At 43.9% G+C, this 22,996-nt stretch overlaps 1 protein-coding gene across 11 annotated transcripts in view; it reads right to left on the reverse strand.

The window, feature by feature from the left end:
• Positions 1 to 22,996, reverse strand: part of TENM2 (teneurin transmembrane protein 2) — a 2,544,132-nt gene that overhangs the window by 347,058 nt on the left and 2,174,078 nt on the right. For all 11 annotated transcript variants that reach the window (XM_073651122.1, XM_073651120.1, XM_073651119.1 and 8 more), the window contains 2 exons: positions 17,320 to 17,569; positions 12,815 to 12,835 (listed from right to left, as the gene is read on the reverse strand). In XM_073651122.1, the coding sequence (XP_073507223.1) occupies positions 12,815 to 12,835; positions 17,320 to 17,569 (271 nt within the window). The remainder of the gene's footprint in view (positions 1 to 12,814; positions 12,836 to 17,319; positions 17,570 to 22,996) is intronic.

The raw sequence follows: 22,996 nt of genomic DNA on the forward strand, positions 1-22,996 counted from the left end.
TAGGTCTTCCAGAGTCTGGAATTTTTTTAAAGACTCTGCAGATAACCCCAAAGAGGCCATTTGAACCACCTGCCAGGCCAGGACCAGCAAGGGTAGCAAAACTACCAGCCTGACCACCACCACACCAGCATGATCAGGCACATGGCAGCAAAGCACCCGACTAAGTGGGCCGAACCCCATGGTCCAGCAACAGTGTCTGCGGGTGACACCACTACTTGTTCCACTGTTGTGCGTGCACGCCAATCCCCTGTCCATGGAGAATGCCAAGATGCCTCCCGCCCTGCACCTGTCGTTGCACATTCTCAGCTAGCACCATCAGCAAGCACGTCCACATTCTTGTCCTAGCGCAGAGTTCAGCTGTCCCTACCCCAATCCTTGGAACGCAAGTGCAAATACGCAGCCAACGCCCCACAGGCCACACTACTAAATTCACACATTTCGTGAACGCTTGCGCTCGAAATGTTGCCTTTTATGCTCGTGGAGATGGAAGCTTTCCGCAACCTAATGGCAGCGGCCATCCCTCGGTACTCGGTCCCCAGTCACCACTATTTCTCCCGGTGTGCCGCCCCTGCATTACATGAGCACGTGTCCCACAACATTAGATGTGCCCTAAACAACGCAGTTACTGGGAAAGTACAACTAACCACGGACACGTGGACAAGTGCATGTGGGCAGGGACAGTACAGATGTTGACTACCAGCATCAACAAGGCTGTCGGTATTCAGGTCAGACTCCATACATAAGACCTCAGGAGTGGACATGGATGTCAGACATATGTACCATCCTCCAAAACTTTGAAGACTCCACAAAGATGGTGAGCGGCGTTGATGCCATAATTAAAGTCACCATCCCACTTCTCTGTCTTCTGAAACGCTCTCTGCTCACAATTAAAGAGGATGAATTGCAGGCGCAGCACAATGAGATGGAACAAGGAACCATACAGGGTGATTCCACACAGCCCAGCCTCATCTCATCCCAACATGGATAGGGTGACAATGAGGAAGAGGAGGAGGAAGAACAGGATCTAGTTTCCTGCGCTAAAGATGGTACTACCTGCACAAATGTCATACCATCTGTTCAGCATGGATGGCCTGAGGACAGGGAGGAGGAGGAAAAGGAGGAGGATGAGGAGGAAAGCATGGTCAGTCATCCTCTTGTTGAGGACACGGAAGTCTTGCCTCTTTGCAGTCTGGCACACATTGCTGAGTTTATGTTACGCTGCCTTTCCCGTGACCCTCGCATTGTCCAAATTTTGGGTGACAGTCATTATTGGTTGGTGTTACTTCTAGACCCATGCTACAAGGATGAACTTTTTATCACTTATTCCCTTGCAGGACAGGCCTAATAAAATGGTGCAGTACAAAAAGGCCCCTGTTGCGGAAATATTAAAAAAAATTCCATCTGAAAACGCTGGCGGCAGAGGTCACAGTTCATTGACAACAAGGAGTACAGACGAGAGAGACACAAATGCAATCGAGCAGAGGCAGAGGAACACTGTCAAAGTTCTGAGACAGTTTTCTCAGACCCTCTCATCGCACAAGCCTTGATGCGTGGGGTACTCTCTCAAGGAATGAAAAGTTTTGGAAGATGGTGAAGGAGTTCTTTGCCGACAGTACCAATTTTCTCCGTGATTCCTCTGTGCCTTATAATTATTGGGTATCCAAGCTGGACACGTGGCATGAACTGGCTCTCTACGCTTTGGAGGTCCTGGCCTGCCCTGCTGCTAGTGTTTTGTCAGAGCGGGTTTTAAGTGCTGCCGCATCCGCCTGTCAACTGAAAATGCTAACAGGCTGACTCTTATAAAAATGAACAAGGGCTGGATTGGGCCAGACTTCTCAACGCCACCGAATGATAGCAGCGTAACATAAACTCAAATACAGTGTCTTTTCTTGGGAGGTCAATCTCTATTCCCATGCACCTCTGTCTTCACACCCAGACATGGGCATACGCTTCCTGATTTTATCTATTTGTTCTTGTCCTCCTCCTTCTCTGCATCCTCATCCTCCACCATCATATCACCACCATATGTACCATATCAACATATTCAATTTTTAGGCCCTCTGCAGACCACCAGGGGGAGCTGCCGGAAAAATTCTCAAATTTCCCATAGACTTACATTGGGCTCGTTACTTGGTCCGAGCACTCCAATTTGCTCGACTCGAACAACGAGTACCCGAGCATTTTATTGCTCGCTCATCACTAATTTTAACATAGCCATTCTGTATATTCGGCATTGCAGTAATATATATTGTTTGCACGGTGAGGCAACTTTTGGGCTGTTCCAGTGTTGGATAGCACAATACATTTCATTTTGTAGATGCATGGCATTTCGAGGAAATGTTCCTAAGAATGTTTACCTCAGAAAGAAACAATAACTCATACTGTTGGATCCAACATAATATTTTTTAATTTGACTTGTTAATAACCAATGCACTGTGTCTAAATATTTCTGCTCTAAATTTGCTATGGCGCCCCCTACTGTTACTTTGATTCCATCTCAGAATGTCCTTCACATTTGCACGGTTCCACTGCTTGGATCCCACTTGTACATGGAAGGTGGAGTAATTCCTGCTATTGTGCTTGTCAAACTACAGCTTCCTAATACAAGTCAGGGGACACCATAGCAAGTACATAGCAGCAGTATCTTGACATAGAAGCATTTATTTTTAAAATTATACCATTGGAAAATTAAAGTAACAGGAATATAACAGTAACATATAATTCTTGTATGTGAACATACCCTAATGCCACGGGCATAGTATGGTAGGGGCATCTTTCTCCTTCTCTGCTGCACAGCACCATGCAGGTCGGTACTATGAAGCTGTAGATATACCTGCATAATATCCGATGGTCTGGTCTAGTCAGGGGCGTAACTATAGTTAACTATAGGAGCTGTAGTGGCACCCGGGCCCTGTAGTCTAGGAGAGCTCAAAAGGTTCCTTCGGAACATATGAGAAGACAGTGCTATTTAACACCCATGATAGTTGTTGACCCTATTGAACATTTTGTATTGGGGCCCATCAGCTTAATGTTCTGACACTGGGTCAAGTCTTATCTTGTCTAGGGCAGTAATGATAAATCTCCCCTATGTTTAACAATCCATTCTCTCCGCAACTCCAAAGAATGAGCTTATCGCAACTTATATCCTTAAAGGTTAGATATATCAAAATATGGCCTTTTAAAAGTCTGTCTAATCAGTGCCTTTAAAAAAAAAAAGATTTTTAGCAAACTGATGTCTTTTCCTGTGGTTGTTTCACTTAGAAGATAAAATATCAGCTGACAGCATTGCCCACCCTCCCCTGGATGATATTCACTTGAAATTATTTATTTTTACACATGAATAAGGAAGAGGTCATTGTATTTCTCAAAATCCTTACAAGATGTGTACTGTACTCAGAAATGTGTGGAACATATTTAGGTTTCCAGATAATTATAATTTTTGTAAACCTGAATTTAGGTGGAAAACCTCTTTAAGGTCAATGTATGAAGCAAATAAAAAAATCCAATCTTATTCTTAACTCAATGTCATGGTGACATTAGATCCCAGTGAGATATATCCCATTTCATGATGAAATGCTGGATAATGACAACCCTGACAGCTTCAGGATTAGAGATAAAAGGGATATCTCTGGGTGGTGATGAAAGAGTTATATGGAGAGAAATGATTACAGAAATGATAAAGACAAACCATGATTTAATAATACATTGAAAGGATAGTGTCAAATTGCAGGGTAGTAAAACCATTTTATCTGGCCCACATTACATGTCTAACATATCAATTTGGGATTATTGCAGTTCCAAAAATAAGCTATGAAAATAATATATATTATATATAACATATATAAATATACACAGTATGTACACTGTATATATACATATTATTACTAGTGTTGAGCGAGCACTAAAATGCTCGGGTGCTCAAAGCTTGGGCCGAGGTCACGGTGATACTCGGGTGCTCGACCCGAGCAACGAGCCCAATGTTAGTCTATGGGAGACCCGAGCATTTTTGCGGCAGCACCCCCGGCAGTCTGTAGAAAGCCTAAAAAGTGCCCAAAACGATAGTGACAGTGCTCAATTGACATGGGGACAGCATGGGGATCGCCCCAGGAAGTATTTTTGACCCCCAGGTCACTGCTGTCAACAACGTGGTCAGAGGTATTAAGCCACTTTTACGGACTCACAATAAAATGTTCAAAAACGAAACTGAAACTGCTTTCCTGTGAAATATGTTAAGGAACATTCTTTCCATGGTAAAGACTTGTGTATAAGATAAAATAAATAACCAAAAACAAAAATACTCCTCCACACCTTCGGCTATGTTCACAAGTAGCATTTTTATGCATTTTTGCACTTTTGTATTGCTTTCAACCGTGACAAATGCATTCACCGGGAAATGTCATTTTAACATTTTACAACCTTATCTGGCCATGTCAACATGCATACAGTGCTGAAAAGACATGGGAACAGCATGGGGAAGAACGCTGGAAGCATCTCTGACACCCAGGTCACTACCTAAAAGTGTGCCCATCAGAAGTGATCCTTGCCCCATCAGAAAATGCAGACTTGCAACTATCCCCGTGCAAGTCCTTGTCCCAGGGCAGTGTTCAATTGTACCTCCCCCATTCCTTGCAAAGCAAGCGCAAGTATGCAGCCTGCCACCCACCCACCCCCAGGCTGCAATACCATACTGCTTGCTTGCTTGCACTTGAAATTGGGCCTTTTAGGCATGTGGAGGCGGAATCTGGCCACCACGTCATGGCTGCGTCAGCGGCCTGATATCCATACTCAGTCCCCAGCCGCCCGGCGGCCGGGTGTCCACACTTGGTCCCCAGCCGCCAGGGGGCAGCCAAGTGTCCATACTCGGTCCCCAGCCGCCCCACCGCCGGGTGCCCACGCACGGTCCCCAGCCGCCTGAGGGCGGCCGGGTGTCCATAAACGGTCCCCAGCCACTCCTATTTGAAGCACAGCCTAACCACAAACATGTGGACAATTGAATGTGGCCAGGGATGGTCCATCTGACTGACACCTTCACACTGGGTTAATATTGTGGAAGCCGGGACACAGTTGGACACTGGCATGCAACACGTCCTCCAGACATAGAGGATTGCGGGTCCTGGGTCAATCAGGCTTCAAAACAAAGTTCAGAAGGTAAACAGCAAGCAGCAGTGGTCGGCCTACTACACAATGAGTAAATTATTCATGATCATGAGGCCATCCATCTCCTTAGCTTTCTGTTCCTTAGAATGCAAGTGCATGTATGTAGTAGCGGCTAGGCCTGAGGTGGTCAGCGTTTTGGCGCATATCCTACCTCCTCCTAGGATTGCTGGATGTTTTTCTGCTACTATCCCAGTTCTATGACTCCTGTTAAAACAAAGCTTCAGGTGATGAATGATGGATGAGGTGGTGGCAAAGGAAAAAGAGCAGGAGGAACAGGGACCATTCACATCAATATCAGGCCAGTCAAACACACATGTCTTGTAGGATATGTTTCTGTACCAAAAGGAGCGGTTCCGCTACACAGTTATAGGGCATAAAGTGAGTGCAATGCCTACCAAAAATTTCGAGGCACTCCAATGTCCCTTGCATGTGACATGGAGGTCAGTGGGCCTTAACTAAACCATTTTTTCCATTTATAGCAACTGGGTCTCCTGTACACTGTTGACCTAAGCAGTGAATGGAAGGCTTTCCAAAAATTATGAGGAAATGCAATGCCCTTTGAAACAGACGTGGATTACAGCGTACTAAAAACCTTTTACCCATTATTGGGGAGTGGGTCTCCCTTAGTGTTCACCTATGCATTAAAAAGCAAAAGCTGACTAAAATTAGGAGGAAATGCAATGCCCGTTGGAAGAGCTGTGGAGTTCAGAGTGGTTTAATAAGATGCTTTTAATGCCCCTTGGAAGAGACGTGGAGGTCAGAGTGGTTTAACAAGACGGTTTTACTGCCCCTTGGAAGAGACGTGGAGGTCACAGTAGCTTAACAAGACAGTTTTAATGTCCCTTGGAAGAGTGGTGGAGGTCACAGTAGCTTAAAAAGAAGGTTTTAATGCCCCTTGGAAGAGTGGTGGAGGTCACAGTAGCTTAACAAGACGGTTTTAATGCCCCTTGGAAGAGTGATGGAGGTCACAGTAGCTTAACAAGACAGTTTTAATGCCCCTTGGAAGAGTGGTGGAGGTCACAGTAGCTTAACAAGACGGTTTTAATGCCCCTTGGAAGAGACGTGGAGGTCTCAGTAGCTTAACAAGATGGTTTTAATGCCCCTTGGAAGAGTGGTGGAGGTCACAGTAGCTTAATAAGACAGTTTTCATGCCCCTTACAAGAGCCATGCAGTACAGCATATTAAAAACATTATTCCCATTATTGGGGAGTGGACCTCCCATAGTCTTTGCCTATGCCTTCCAAGCTAAAGCTGCCAAAAATTAGGACGGAGGAACTTGCAATGCTGGCAAACAAGAGCCATGCAGTACAGCATATTAAAAACATTATTCCCATTATTGGGGAGTGGGTCTCCCATAGTCTTTGCCTATGCCTTCCAAGCAAAAGCTGCCAAAAATTAGGACAGAGGAACATGCAATGCTGGCAACATGGACCAAGGTCACCCTGGTGATATAGTGGTGGTGGAGGCTGAGTATAAGGAGAAGAGAAAAATACAGCCAAAATGAGGAAGCATATACCTATGTGTGGGTGTGAAGTGGTGCATGGGAAAACACCTCCCGAAATAACACAGTGGGTTTGACTTTATGTTACTCTGCTGTCATTTGGTGGTGATGAGAAGTGTGGCCCAATCCAGCCCTTGTTCATTTTGATAAGGGTCAGCTTGTCAGCATTGTCAGTTGACAGGCGAGTGCGCTTATCAGTTATAATTTCCTCAGCGGCACTAAACACACGCTCCGATAACACGCTAGCGGCAGGGTAGGCCAGGACCTCCAAGGCGTACAGAGCGAGTTCATTCCAAGTGGATACCCAATAATTAAAAGGAACAGAGGAATCACGGAGGACACTGGTACGGTCGGCAAGGTACTCCCTCACCATCTTTTGAAACTTTCCACTTCTTGTGAGAGTACCCCGCGCCTCAGGGCCTCTAAGCTGGGCGGGTCTCAGAAAACTGTCCCAGAATGTTGACAGTGTTCCCTGCCTCTGCTGGATTCGAGTTGCATCTCTCTCGCCTGTATGCCTTGGTGGTCAACGAACTGTGACCTCTGCCGCTAGCGTGTTCAGATGGGAATTTTTTTAACAGTAAGGGCCTTCTGGTATTGCCACATTTTTGTAAACCTCTACACCTCAGAAATAAGAGAGTGAAAGTTCTCCTTGTAGCGGGGGTCTAAAAGTGTCACCAACCAGTAATGACTGTCACCCAACATTTTGACAACGCGAGGGTCACGGTTAAGGCAACGCAACATAAAGTCAGCCATGCGTGCCAGACTGGAGGCAAGGCTTCCGTGTCCTCACAAAGATGACGACTGACCATGCTCTCCTCCTCCTCCCCCCTGTCCTCAGGCCACCCACGCTGAACCGACGGTATGACAGTTGTACAGGTACTACCATCTACAGCGCATGATACCAGCTCCTGTTCTTCCTCCTCCTCTCCCTCATTGTCCCCCAATGCACGTTGGGATGAGATGAGGCTGGGCTGTGTGTAATCGCCCGTTACGGCTTCCTGATCCATCTCATCATACTCTGGCTGCAATGCCTCCTCTTTAATTCTCTGCAGAGAGCGTTGCAAAAGACAGACAAGTGGGATGCTGATGCTAATGATGGTGTCATCGCCACTCACTATCTTGGTGGACTCCTCAAAGTTTGTCAGGATGGTACATATGTCAGACATCCAGGTCCACTCCTGAGGTCTTGTGTGTGGAGTCTGACCTGAATATCGACGGCCTTGTTGCAGCTGGTACTCCACAACTGCTCTCTTCTGCTCACAAATCCTTTGCAACATGTGGAGGGTAGAGTTCCAACGTGTGGGGACATCACACACCAGTCGATGTGCCAGAAGCTGCAAACGCTGCTGCAACACAGCAAGGGCGGCGGAAGCTGTAGCCGACTTCCGAAAATGAGCTGACAGGCGGCGTACTTTGACGAGCAGATCTGACAACTCGGGGTACGATTCAAGAAACCGCTGAACCACGAGGTTAAGCACATGAGCCAGGCATGGTATGTGTGTGATCTCGCCTCACCTCAGAGCCGCCATCAGGTTACGGCCATTGTCACACATGACCATGCCTGGATGTAGGTTCAGCGGTCTCAGCCACAGATACGCCTGCTCTTTCACAGCTGTCCACAACTCACAAGCAGTGTGAGGTTTATCACCTAAGCTTATGAGTTTCAGCACAGCCTGTTGCCGCTTGGCTGAGGCAGTACTGCAGTGCTTCCAGCTTGTAACTGATTTGGTGATATCTGAGATGGAGGCTGAACATGAGAAGGAGGAGGATGGGGGCAACTCTTACTGACATAGGACCCGCAATCCTCGGTGTGGGGAGGATGTGTTCCATCCCAAGGTCCGACTGGGTCCTGGCTTCCACTATGTTTACCCAGTGTGCCGTCAGGGAGATGTACCGTCCCTGGCCACAAGTACTTGTCCACGTGTCCGTTGTCAGGTGGACTCTCCCAGTAACCGCAGTAACCGCATTGTTGAGGGCACGGCAGATGTTTTGGGACACGTGCTTGTGTAGTGCAGGGATGGCACACCGGGCAAAATAGTGTTGGCTGGGGACCGAGTAGCGAGGGACGGCCACCGCCATAAGGTTGCGGAAGGATTCCGTCTCCATCAGCCTAAAAAGCACCATTTCCAATGCAAGCAGTTGTGAAAAGTGTGAATTTAGGACTGTGGCCTGTGGGGCGTTGGCTGCGAATTTGCGCTTTCGTTCAAAGCTCTGGGATATGGACAATTGAACGCTGCGATGGGACGTGGATGTGGATGCTGTTTCTTGAGAAACTGCCATAACAAGTGGAGACTGAGAGGAGGGGGCATCTTTGCATGCAGTAAAGATAGGGGATTACCTCCTTGCACGCACAACAGGGGGTTCTCTTACACGCACAACAGCAGAAGAAGCAGTGGTGACACCCGCTGACACTGGTCGTGGACCCTGGGGTTTGCCCCACAAAGTCAGGTGCTTTGCTGACATGTGCCTGATCATGCTGGTGGTGGTCAGGCTGGTAGTTTTGTCACCCCTTCTGATGCTGGCATGGTAGGTGGTACAAATGGCCTTTTTGTGGTTATCAGCAGAGTCTTTAAAAAAATTCCAGACTCTGGAAGACCTACCGGTTGTACTGGCAACGTCCCTCGTGTTGGTGTTACGGGGAACTGTTGCCAGCCTTCTGTCTGCGGCCACCACACTGCTTCTTCCTGCCTGTTGGGGTACTCTGCCTCCCTCCCCCTGTGTGCTGCTGGCCTCGCTCTGCGTGTCCTCCTTCCACGTTGGGTCAGTTACTAGATCATCCACCACCTCCTCCTCTTCCACTTGCGCACCACGATCCTCCTCCTCACTATGTGGCAATTGTGTCTCGTCATCGTCCACCTCTTGTGACAAATTGCCAGCGTCGACTTCCTCTGGCCGTGGCTGTTCAAATATTTGGCCATCGCTACATGGGATCTCCTCTTCCACCACTTCAAGCAGAGCAGGCGAGGGGCCCAAATATGGAAATGGACCAGTGAACAGCTCTTCAGAGTGTCCAAGTGTGGGATCAGTTGCTGTCTGACGACACTCGGCATGGTGGGAGGAAGGAGCATCAGGGTGAGGAGGAGTATGCGGTCGAGACCCATGGCTACTAAAACTTGACCGTGTGGCAGACAGACCGGAGGTGGTGATGCCCAGGTAACTGGAAGTATTATCTGCTTTCCAATTAATAACCTGTTAACACAGAACAGTTCGCAATACTGGTGTTGTAGTGTGCTTCCCTAGTAATTCGGTCAAGAAGTGGGAGAGAGAAGATGTGGCTGTTGGTTGTGGCACATTTTCACCTTGGCCACGGCCCCATCCTCTACACGCACCATCACCAGAACGTCCAGCTCCACATCCCTTGCCACACGCCTTGCCCATTGTAAATGAAGTAAAATAGCTTACACTCGCACTATCAATGGAAAAAGGGTAATAAAAAGGAGATTAGAACCATGGAAGAGGAAAACCACAGTTCTATTTCCCTGGCCTACACCAGAATCTTTTAAACAGATATATTTGTGTCTGAACACTGAGCGAGACATTCAATTTTTTTTATTTTTTAGGTAAAAAAGGCAAAAAGGTGGATAATACAGAGATTTGAACCGTGGAACTGCAAAACCACAGTTATAGTTTTGTGGCCTACACCAGAATCTTTTAAACAGATATATTGGTGTCTGAACAGTCAGTGAGACACTATTACTGTTTTTTTACGGAAAAAATGCCAAAAGCAGGATGATACAGAGATTTGAACCGTGGAACTGGAAAACCAAAGTTCTAGTTATCTGGTCTATACCAGACTCTTTTAAACAGATATATTTGTGTCTGAACAGTCAGGGAGAAACTATTACTGTTTTTTTTTACGGAAAAAATGTCAAAAGCAGGATAATACAGAGATTTGAACCGTGGAACTTCAAAACCAAAGTTCTAGTTATCTGGCCTACACCAAACTCTTTTAAACAGATATATTGGTGTCTGAACAGTCAGGGAGACACTATTACTGTTTTTTTTTTACAGAAAAAAGGCCAAAAGCAGGATAATACAGAGATTTGAACCGTGGAACTTCAAAACCAAAGTTCTAGTTATCTGGCCTACACCAGACTCTTTTAAACAGATATATTGGTGTCTGAACAGTCACAGACACACTCAATTTTTTTTTTGGGGGGGGGGGAATACCAAAAGGTTAATAAGACGTGTATTTGTACAGTCTGACTGAGGAAAAAAAAATAATACAGGATTTAGATGAAAAAAAAAAGGATTTTCCTGGCCCCTGAGACCGGGGGATAAGTCTAGTAATTAGACCAGCAGGAGCACACAGGACTGTAATGCAGTGTTTGTTGGTATAACCACTGCGTCTCCTATACAGCCTGTCTGCCTGCCTGATATCTGGGATGGATATTAGTCCTGAGAAGGACTGTTTGTTTGATTTTGCAGGCTTTAGAGACCCTACACTAACTATTTCAGAGTATAAATCTCTCCCTAGCTCAGCAGCACTGACCCTACACTGTCTGATCCGGAGCGACTGTGTCCAAGATGGCGGCGCCCGGTTTTAAATACTCGAGGTGACGCTGTGCGGCCAGCCAATCACTGTAATGCCCACAACCAACATGGCTGCGGCATTACAGTGACTGGCTGGCAATCCCTGCATGTTCATTGGCTCTGTAAAGAGCGCCAAACGTGCAGAGCGGAGACCCGAGCTCCCGCCCGAGTAACCCGGAAATGCTCGGTGCTCGCCGAACATCTCGAGTAGTGAGATGCTCGGGCGAATACCGAGCAGTGTCGAGCATGCTCGCTCAACACTAATTATTACACATTATCAAATGCTTGTTATATTGAGTAAAAAAACTGAACTAAGCAATAAAAAAATTGGAGTTAATTAAAGAGTCAGCTCAAAGAAAATTTCACTGCCTGTATGTAGGTAAGTGAAAGGTTTGCTAAATGATCAGAGAAAGGCTGTTCCATTTAATCCTAGTAATCAGACTTTAAATCCAACATTGCTAAATAGCAAAGCAGAAGTTGGTAAACTGTGCAAAGCATTAAACACCCTAACAATTAAGTAGCTGGAAAATATTTGCACGGAACTGCAATTCAGACTCTCTAGATCAAACTGCGCTCTGTGTGACCTGGAATTGGCTTTACAATGTAACTCTATAGTGCGTAAGAAGATTGTACATTGTAAGAGACTTCCGTCTCACACTTGGAGCACAGTGTGATCTACAGAATCCAAATTGCCATCACGTGACCCAGAAGAGGATCGGAACGGCACCAGATACTGGAGATGATGATGATCAGTGAGTGTATTAACACACTGACACTACACTAACATTTACACAGGTTTTAGGGGAAAAAGTTAATGGGTAGCTTCATTAAGCCCCGCATAGTAAATGCTCATTTTTGAGAATACTTTTGCTGAATGTTTTTAATGCTTTCTCCAAAACAGGTAGTTAATTTTTGCCATTCCTTATTATAAATCATCAACATTGCCCACAGTGCTGTATACAATTTGTAATAATGCTCATTAGACTGTCTCCAGTGGAGCTCACAATCTAATTTCCATTAATCTGACTCACATATACTGTACATAGAGAACATCATCACAGAGAACAGTCCCTACGGGACACTGTGCCTACTGTAGTCAGTGCTAACAATTTCTGCTAGGCACATATGGCTCCTTGACATTATACCAGTCAGTTCACAACATCAATACATGAACTGGCAATGTTGTATTACTGTCAGCATTCATAAACTTGCTATTTTGCAAAGCAGACTTCCAACTTTTACCCTTAACAATGGTTTAATTTGATCCTTTTCATAATTACTTATGAACTAAACAACTGCCACTTAGCAAGCTTATGTGCTCATAAAACAGTTTTGTGACACAAGTAATAGCAGAAATAAATGAATGCGGCTGAGGAGGATGTTTGAGAAGCACAATTATATATTTGGTGTGCTGAGCCAATATAATAATGAACAATGATAATGGCATGAAACAACTTTACCACAAATATTAAGTACAAAACAATGGATATTTACAGGAGGAGGGGAGCCGTCACAAACAGCAGCGATCCCTCAATTAGAAACATTTCATTTGATCGCAATGAGATAGACAAACAGCAAATGAAAAGAAATGCACCATAGTGTGATTCAAAGCCAATGCCTTACCTATGTTTAAATTCTTTGTTTCTTTAGTAAGAAAATATATGAGAAACAAAAGAGAAAAAATTAGTGAGACAGTTTAAAAATTAAGGCAAAAAAGTACAAAAAATAATACACTTTTTTGATTCAATTTACACATAATTTGCCCAATAATATAAAAAAAAAACGTTTATGGACAGCAAGTGCGCATACCACAGCTACCTGTGATTAGGAGACTAAGTGCATAAAAATATGGGGAAATGTGAGTTAATGATATTCAACAGGTTACAGCCTGAAATGCATAAATAAAGTAGACTATGTATTGCTTATTAGGTAACCACATTATTGTGAATTTGCTGATGAAATGCTTTTCAGAGTCATAAAGCTCTTGCATACTAACCCACATTGTTGTTGGTATAATAGGGATGTTTAGGTACCACCCAGGAAAGCCCAACCCCACCTGAGAACACAACCGTAAATCAGACTGGACCAAACATTTTTGAGTGGGTCTTGCGTAAATCCTGTATGTTCAGACTAGAGAGAGCCAGAAAATGTGCATCCATTAATTTAAGGAATAGCCTTTACATCACTGTGACCTGTAGAAAAAAAATTGGACTGTTTGCAACTATGTTCTTTAGCCCGGTCCAAATAAATGAAAGTTGACTCACACACCATCTAAATCCCATATAAGAGAGGTGGCCATGCATGGCCCTCTCCACTGAACTCTGAGATTTATAGTAAGAGCTTAACTAGTGACTACTTTAGATTTCATAGAGACAGACACCTCCAAGAGGTAAGGATGGCACAGGTAAGCAGTGTATATATATATATATATATATATATATATATATGCTACCCGTATAAATAGTGCCAGCTAGGCGTATGATAAGAGTTATGCTGAGTCAATTCAATAATTAATCTGGATCCCACCGGTTCAGTTATTTAGTCATAGTCACCTCTGATAATACTTTGAAAGTTTGGAACCTGTAAAACTATACAGTGGGGCAAAAAAGTATTTAGTCAGCCACCAATTGTGCAAGTTCTTCTACTTAAAAAGATGAGAAAGGCCTGTAATTGACATCAGAGGTAGACCTCAACTATGAGACACAAAATGAAAAAACAAATCCTGAAAATCACATTGTCTGATTTGGAAAGAATTTTTTTTTAAAATTTTGGTGGAAAATAACTATTTGGTCAATTACAAAAGTTCATCTCAATACTTTGTTATATATCCTTTGTTGGCAATGACGAGGTCAAAAGTTTTCTGTAAGTCTTCACAAGGTTGGCACACACTGTTGCTGGTATGTAGGCCCATTCCTCCATGCAGATCTCCTCTAGAGCAGTGATGTTTTGGGGCTGTCACTGGGCAACACAAACTTTCAACTCCCTCGAAAGGTTTTCTATAGGGTTTAGATTTGGAGACTGGCTAGGCCACTCCAGGACCTTGAAATGCTTCTTCGGAAGCCACTCCTTCGTTGCCCTGGTGGTGTTCTTGGGATCATTGTCATGCTGAAAGACCCAGCCATGTTTCATCTTCAATGCCCTGGCAGATGGAAGGAGGTTTGCACTCAAAATTTCATGATACATGGCCTCATTCATTCTTTCATGTACATGGATCAGTCGTCCTGGTCCCTTGGCAAAGAAATAGCCCCAAAGCATGATGTTTCCACCCCCATGCTTCACAGTAGGTATGATGTTTTTTGGATGCAACTCAGCATTCTTTCTCCTCCAAACACGACGAGTTATGTTTCTACCAAACAGTTTTACTTTGGTTTCATCTGACCATATGACATTCTCCCAATACTTTTCTGGATCATCCAAATGCTCTCTAGCAAACTTCAGATGGGCCCGGACATGTAATAGCTTAAGCACGGGGTCATGTCTGGCACTGCAGGATCTGAGTCCCTGGCGGCGTAGTGTGTTACTGATGGTAGCCTGTGTAACGTTGGTCCCAGATCTCTGAAGGTCATTCACTAGGTCCCCCCATGTGGTTCTGGGATTTTTGCTCACCGTTCTTGAGATCATTTTGACCCCACAGGGTGAGATCTTGCGTGGAGCCCCAGATTGAGGGAGATTATCAGTGGTCTTTTATGTCTTCCATTTTCTAATTATAGCTCCCACAGTTGATTTCCTCGCACCAAGCTGCTTGCCTATAGCAGATTCAGTCTTCTCAGCCTGGTGCAGGTCTACAATTTTGTTTCTGGTGTCCTTCGACAGCTCTTTGGTCTTCACCATAGTGGAGTTTGGAGTGTGACTGTTTAAGATTGCGGACAGGTGTCTTTTATACTGATAACAAGCTCAAACAGGTGCCTGTACTACAGGTAATGAGTGGAGCCTATTAAAGAAGAAGTTACATGCCAGTGAGAGCCAGAAATTTTGCTTGTTTGTAATTGACCAAATACTTATTTTCCACCAAAATGTGAAAAAAAATTATTTCCAAATCAAACAAAATGTGATTTTCAGGATTTATTTTGTCTCTCATAGTTGAGGTCTACCTATGATGTCAATTACAGGCCTCTCTCATCTTTTTTAAGTGGGATAACTTGCACAATTGGTGGCTGACTAAATACCTTTTTGCACCACTGTAGCTCCCAGTATCACTAGCAAAATAGTAATGTTATGCTGAGAGTTGTTACTCAAATCAATCCAGTCCTAGATCTCCAAGGTAAGTGATGCACAGGGGCATCTACTATATAATCGGCTTATCCCGTCTGTCTGTCCGTCCAGGAAATCCCGCGTCGCTGATTGGTCCGGCCGCGGCCAATCAGCGACGCGGGATTTCAGAACAAGATGGCGGCCATTAGCGGCTCATCTGCCGCACAGAGGTCAGCGGCGATGCAACTAGCTGCTCGCAGCAGAAGTACCCCGACCGACGGCCTAGGCGGTGCCACTCCCCGGTCCTCCCTTCACATTTGCCATCGGGAGATCAGCGGCCCTAGCCGCTGATCTCCCGACGGTAGCCGCATGGAGGCCAGCGGCGATGCAGCTGGGAGGTGACCGGCACTAGCTGGTCATCTCCCGGCTGCTCGCAGCGGAAGTACCCGCACAGGCAGCGCCGCTTCCCGGTCCTCACTAACACGGTTCGTTGATCGGTCGCGGCCGCCGGCCGCAAACAATCAGCGATATTGGCGTGAAATTGAAAACACCACCCAGCCGCGAATTGGCGCTGGATTTGAAACACGCAGGCCACCGTCGGGAGATCAGCGGCGACGCAGCCGGGAGATGACCCGTGCTAGCCGGTCATCTCCTGGCTGCTCGCAGCAGAAGTACCCCGATCGGCGGCCTCGCTGCCCGGTCCTCCCTTCACACTTGCCGTTGGGAGGGGCCCCGGGGGGATACATTGGGGGGTTAATTTAAAGTAGTGCACAACCCATTTAAACACTGCTTCGCTGATTAGTTGCGCCTGATCGGCCGCATACATATTCTAGAATACCCGATGCGTTAGAATTGGGCCACCATCTAGTTTATAATATGGGTGTTGACTGATGTGGAAGAGAGACTTTGTGCCACCTCAGGCCCTGGACTCATGTGCAACCCCAGACTGAACATAACAAGCAGAATGTTTCCTCAAAGTAACATGATCAAGCTGTTTTTCAGTAAAATCTATAATCCAATTCTAAATTCATATACGTTAAGACATTTTAGCTATTTCTAAATTGTAAAGAATACCAAAGAGAAGTATTAAGATATCTATGTGTCACAGTGATGAAAAGTATATTCCTTACATTTTCTAGAGTCTAGCTTCTTGAAACAGAAATAACTGAGAAAAGCTATAACAGAGGTCATACTTGCCATAACTTGCAATGTCAGATACAGGGGCTTGTGAAGTAGCTGACAAACTATTTAAGAACTTTGTAAAAGACATGTATTTCTACAGCTTTATTACCAATCTTGAGGGAGTATTCCTTATATTATGTGTTTATTTGTAAAAAATTATAATTATTGCATAGCTTATTTATACACGTGGCCATACTGAATAAAAATGTAGACAAAAAAACCCAGCACAAAACAAAATTTTCAAAGATGTAAAATGAGATTTTCATCCTGTAGAGGGCAACGCAGAATAAACAAGCAACACAAATCAGGGACAGAAACTAAATGTGTTGTACACTTAATGGATTGTCTTGTGACAGAGATAAATGTCATTCTCAGTCCATAGGACATTAGCAAAGCTCAAAACATCTGTTCAATGTGTCACTTTCTCCTTCACCGATGAGGAGGTCGGTAGCACATCCCTCTATAATACAGCAGAGGACTCCCCCTCCTGTGGAAATTCCCTTTCCGAGCTCAGAATATTTATAGCATGGAATATCAGCGCTCTTTCTGTTGGATTTCTCTCGCTTGCTATCACTCATACCAACAGTTTGGGGAAACACACAATTATAATAGTTCTGAGTCTCAGTGTATGTAGCTTGTAACAAACTGAAACCTTAGAGGCTCTGAGTTATGTCAGGTCAACTATAAAATTCATATTAATAAAAGCATGCTGCCTGACATTACAGCTAACTTTTATGTCAAGATTAAAATCTCACCGAAGTTCCAGAATACTGGTGACATTTCTGGAGGGAAAGATGCGTCGTATATAATTAAAATCTCCCACAAAGAGGCTTCCATCAATTCCAACTGCAAGAGCCATCGGAGCCAATAGCTTGTTCCCTTCTGCAAGGCCGTTGCAGCTTGGGCAAGATATGCTTCTCCTACGCCCGTTACCCATAATGCTCATAATGACTGCAGGTTGTTGTGAAAGAAACTGATTTTCTCCACTGCCTTTATGTAGGATGCCTAGCAAGATAAAGGATCAATGACTGACATGCTAAAAACAAACCAAATTGACAAAAGGTGGTATAGATAGATAGATAGATAGATAGATAGATAGAGATAGATAGATAGATAGAGATAGATAGATAGATAGATAGATAGATATCTACAGGTGCTTATCACAAGATTAGAATATCATCAAAAAATTAATTTATTTCAGTTCTTCAATACAAAAAGTGAAACTCATATTATATAGAGTCATTACAAACAGAGTGATCTATTTCAAGTGTTTATTTCTGTTAATGTTGATGATTATGGCTTACAGCCAATGAAAACACAAAAGTTATTATCTCAGTAAATTAGAATACTTTATTACAACAGCTTGAAAAATGTTTTTAAAATCCAAAATGTTGCCCTACTGAAATGTATGTTCAGTAAATGCACTCAATACTTGGTCGAGGCTCCTTTTGCATCAATTACTGCATCAATGCGGCGTGGTATCAAGGTGATCAGCCTGTGGCACTGCTGAGGGGTTATGGAAGCCCAGGTTGCTTTGATAGCAGCCTTCAGCTTGTCTGCATTGTTGGGTCTGGTGTCTCTCATCTTCCTCTTGACAATAATCCATAGATTCTCGATGGGGTTAAGGTCAGGCGAGTTTGCTGGCCAATCAAGCACAGTGATACTGTTGTGTGTAAACCAGGTATTGGTGCTTTTGGCAGTGTGGACAGGTGCCAAGTCCTGCTGGAGAATGAAATTTCTGTCTCCAAAAAGCTTATTGGCAGAGGGAAGCATGAAGTGCTCTAAAATTTCCTGGTAGATGGCTGCGCTGACTTTGGTCTTCATAAAAAACAGTTGATCTACACCAGCAGATGACATAGCTCCCCAAACCATCACTGATTGTGGAAACTTCACACTAGACCTCAAGCAGCTTGGATTGTGGCCTCTCCACTCTTCCTCCAGACTCTAGAATCTTGATTTCAATATGAAATGCAACATTTACTTTCATCTGAAAACAACACCTTGAACCACTGAGCATCAGTCAAAGAATTTTTCACCTTGGCCCAGGTAAGACGCTTCTGGTGTTGTCTATTGGTCATGAGAGGCTTTACACAAGGAATGCAACACTTGTAGCTCATGTCCTGGATACGTCTGTGTGTGGTGGCTCTTGAAGCAATGACTCCAGCAGCAGTCCACTCCTTGTGAATCTCCCCCAAATTTTAATGGCCTTTTCTTAACAATCCTTTCAAGGCTGTGGTTATCCCGCTTGCTTGTGCACCTTTTTCTACCACACTTTTTCCTTCCACTCAACTTTCCATTAATATGCTTGGATACAGCACTCAATGATCAGCCAGCTCCTTTAGCAATGACCTTTTGTCACATACCCTCCTTGTGGAGTGTGTCAATGACTGACTTCTGGACATCTGTCAAGTTAGCAGTTTTCCCCATGATTGTGGAGCCTACTGAAACAGACTAATTGACCTTTTTAAACAGAAGCCTTTGCAGGTGTTTTTGTTAATTATTCTAAGTTACTGAGATAATGACTTTTGTGTTTTCATTGGCTGTAATCCATAATCATCAACATTAACAGAAATAAACACTTGAAATAAATCACTCTGTTTGTAGTGACTCCATATAATATATGAGTTTCACTTTTTGTATTGAAGAACTGAAATAAATTAACTTTTTGATGATATTCTAATTTTGTGAGAAGCACCTATATCTATCTATTTATCTATCTATGTATCTATCTATCTATCTATATCCATATACACAGTATATAAGGCATGTTCAGCATATATTATGCACACCGTTCAATTCTCCAGGGAGAAGCAAATGTGATCTCAGATCTGTAAGCAATGTAATAAATTGGGGACAATACTTAATTAAAACAATGAATTGGCTCAGTGTCCTATGACACTTCCGTGACTAGGCAATAATAGTGTTTGGTTAGCAGGATGACGCAGCAGCTGGCTACAGTTACAGTAAAAGCTTAAACGCAGGTCCTGAGATTTTATCCACAGATGTGAATTGATAAAGAAGCACTTGGAAAATAATGTCCTTAGTCAAAACAGTGGAAAAGTAAATTAACACCTAAATGTCATTTAGAATCCAATAAGTATAGCTATACCCACCAGCTACTCCTCAAACCTCTATAAAGCCACAATTATAGTTGACACCATTACATTAATATGTCATGAGTGAACACTGTGTCTAGAGTTTAAAATATACCCACACTGGAGACTAGAAGAGTACAATACTGCACATAATTAGTGGAATTGTCTGCCTAGAGCTTAAATGAAAGAATACGGATGGTGGTTGTGATCTGGTATTTTGGAATCAGAAAACCTAAATACATATAAAGCAATGAAATAGAGTTTAGATGTTACACTTTGGGGTATTACATAAATGACTAAACCTGGAAATTTAACTGCCAATTTTTACATCCCAAATTGATGATTAAAATGGCAGTATCTATGGGTAATACTAATTTCACAGGTCTGATCTTTTGTCACGTGTGCTATCTGTTATTTTTATGGATAGATCACAGACCCATTAAAATTACACCTTTTTCACATGTGCGTTTTATTGAAGATTAATTTTCTGCAAAAAAAAAAATAAGGACGTCCTTACTTGATCTAATCTGCAACAATAATCAGACATGTGGAAAGCCCATAGATAATAATGGATATGTGTTCTATCCGTGAAAATCAGTATAAAACAAATATGTGATTCACAAACAACTGAGTGAGGACTTATAGTGTGAGCTCTAGTTCTACTATTATTCCTAAAGGGAACCTGTCAACAGAAAAAATGCTATTAACCTGCAGATATGGGGATAATCTGCAGGTTAACAACGTTATAATGCTGGCCGGTGGCTGCACATAGCCTAACAGTGCGGGGAAAAAATTAACTTTATTCTATCCAGCAGCATTCCCGTTTCAGTCCCGGGGGCGGCACCGGTGCTGGTTCAGTCACGGCACTGAGTATACAGAGCGGAGTCTCTTAGCGCCCCTGGCCCTGATTGACAGCTGAGCATCAATGCAGAGGGAGTGTCAGTCAGGGCCAGGGCACGGTTACAGCAGCCATTCTGTAAACTTGGAGCAGTGACTGAACCTGTGTCGGCACTGCACCAATGACTGAAACCGCGTACCCTGCCATGACTGATGCTGGCTTTGCATTGTGGGGCCGGCTGTCAGTCAGGGCCAGGGATGCGGTTACAGCCGCCTCTCTGCATAATCAGTGCGGTGACTGAACCAGCGCTGTTGCAGCTCCAGTGACTGAAATAGGAATGCTGCTGGGGAAAATAAAGTTCATTGTCTCCAGCAGCGTTAGGCTACGTGTCGGCACGGGCCAGCATTATAACACTATTAACCCCATATTTGCAGGTTAATAGCGTTTTTTCTGGTGACAGGTTTCCTTTAGAAATAACCTGTAATGTTGGAAATGGTATCTGATCTACAGGACGGATGTTATAGAATTGGAGAAGCTGATCTGATTGATCTACATTTTTAAGGGAAAAGTTTCAATAAAACTTGCATTTCACTGACTGAAGTCCAGTGGGTGATGTTAGTCAGTGATTGACAGACTTCCCTGTACGTAGATGTAGGGATAGCTGTCAATCACTGAGTAGGACTGACCGCTGGACAAGTTACACTGAATCTTTTCCAGCAAAACTATCTATCATTCTGCTCAGTTTCTTCTTTATGCCATGCTGTTCACAGATTGGACTGCATTTACAATGTGACCGGTTCCTTTTAAAACCTTTTAACTGAGAGTCCAGCTCTATAAACAGTTGAAAAAACCATTGCCCATTGCCATATTTGTCATAGTTTTGTAATTTATAAAATACAGAACATGCAGAAGAAGTTTTTCCCTCAGGCTGCATTGGGGTACTTTTCATGCAGATAGAGATAGGGGAGGGGGGACATTTAAAATTTTCAGATACACAAGAAACTAGTGTAAAAGAGTTGCAAAGTAAGGCGCATGCCATTTGTATATCATAATTTGCGACTCTGTGAGGGTGGACAGGATGGCGCTCTGCCTCTCTGATATTTCCAGATGTTTTGTATGTATTGTGTTTTATTGTTATCCTCCTGTAGGCTGAAGTTCCTGGTAGTCAGTGGTGAAAGGGTTAACTGTAGGGCTGTCCTGTGGTTGGGGAGGAGGGTTAAGGATATATGGGTCAGTTGGGTACGGATTAAGGTTATGTGCGTACGTTCAGGATTTGAAGTAGAAATTTCCTGACCGTTTCTGCATCTCCTTGGCAGGAAAAACGCTGTGGAAAAACTGCGGTTTTGCAGCATTTTTTATGTGGTTTTTGAAGCTTTCTTAAGCTTTTTTGTGCATCAATGATTGCTTTTTGAGCTAAATAAAGTTATTTGGTGAGACATTGCTTTAACCCTTGGATTACCATCAGAACTGGGGTGAGTATAATGGATAACTTAAATGATTAAAGAATGTGTCTGTTGTATTTCAAATAAAGTGTTTGCTCTGTGTCTGTGTGTTTATTTAACTCTTTACTTTAATTAGGTTTGGTGATGAAAGGGTCTGATTGACACCTTGTCATCACCAAACAAAAGAGCTAGGTGTCAGCTAATCCCATTCGCCCAATGTCATTAGCATTTCCATTCATGTAATTTCTGGGGCAGCTGTGAGCTGCTATTTTTAGCTTAGGAAGGTGCCATTACGCAAACATGGTCCCTGGCCATTATTAACAGCTCATAGCTGTTTCGTTAGTCGCTACATCTCCATGAACAGCAACAAGCAGCACTTTGGACGCGGCTATTAATATCACCCCTCATCAGTCCCAGAAATGGTGCATCTGGTGCTTAGCCTCCGCTGTTCCCACTGCCCTGTAGCGGTGGCGAGTGGGGTAATGGGGTTGGGGTTCACGTCAGCCTTGTAGTGGCAGCTGACGTGAAGCCCAGGTTAGTAATGAGGGCGTCTATAAGATGCCCCCATTACTAACCGCGTAGTAAAGTTATCGCCACCATTTCAATAAATACATGGCCAGAATAAAGTATTTTAATAAAATAAAAAACACACTGTTTTAAAAAATTTTTTATTGCATTGTCAGTCCACGAAGCCTTTGATCTTCTGAAAAAAATGTAAAATAACAAACAACTATATCCCTCACCTGTCCACTATCACGACGCAGTCCACGATTACCGCCAACGATTGTCCCTCAGCAATCCTTGTCACTTCTACAGCAGTGACATCAGCAATCACTGATGTAATTGCTGTAGAAGACAGCAATGTATACTGAGAGGAGTGTAAAAATTGCTGCTGGAGTAACGTCACTGAGGCTCATCAGCTGAAGTTCAGCTGATCAGCCCCGGTGCGCTAACCACCAGTACTGATGGGAACAGTCTTGAGAATGTTCCCACGGTGAGGTCACGTGAGTGATTAGCTGATCGCTCATGTGACCGCAGGTCCTGGCAGCCCAGTACA

Source organism: Phyllobates terribilis, unplaced genomic scaffold, assembly GCF_046119375.1.
Source record: "Phyllobates terribilis strain yellow unplaced genomic scaffold, ASM4611937v1 Scaffold_11__3_contigs__length_659146591, whole genome shotgun sequence".
In the NCBI taxonomy this organism is placed as follows: Eukaryota; Metazoa; Chordata; class Amphibia; order Anura; family Dendrobatidae; genus Phyllobates; species Phyllobates terribilis.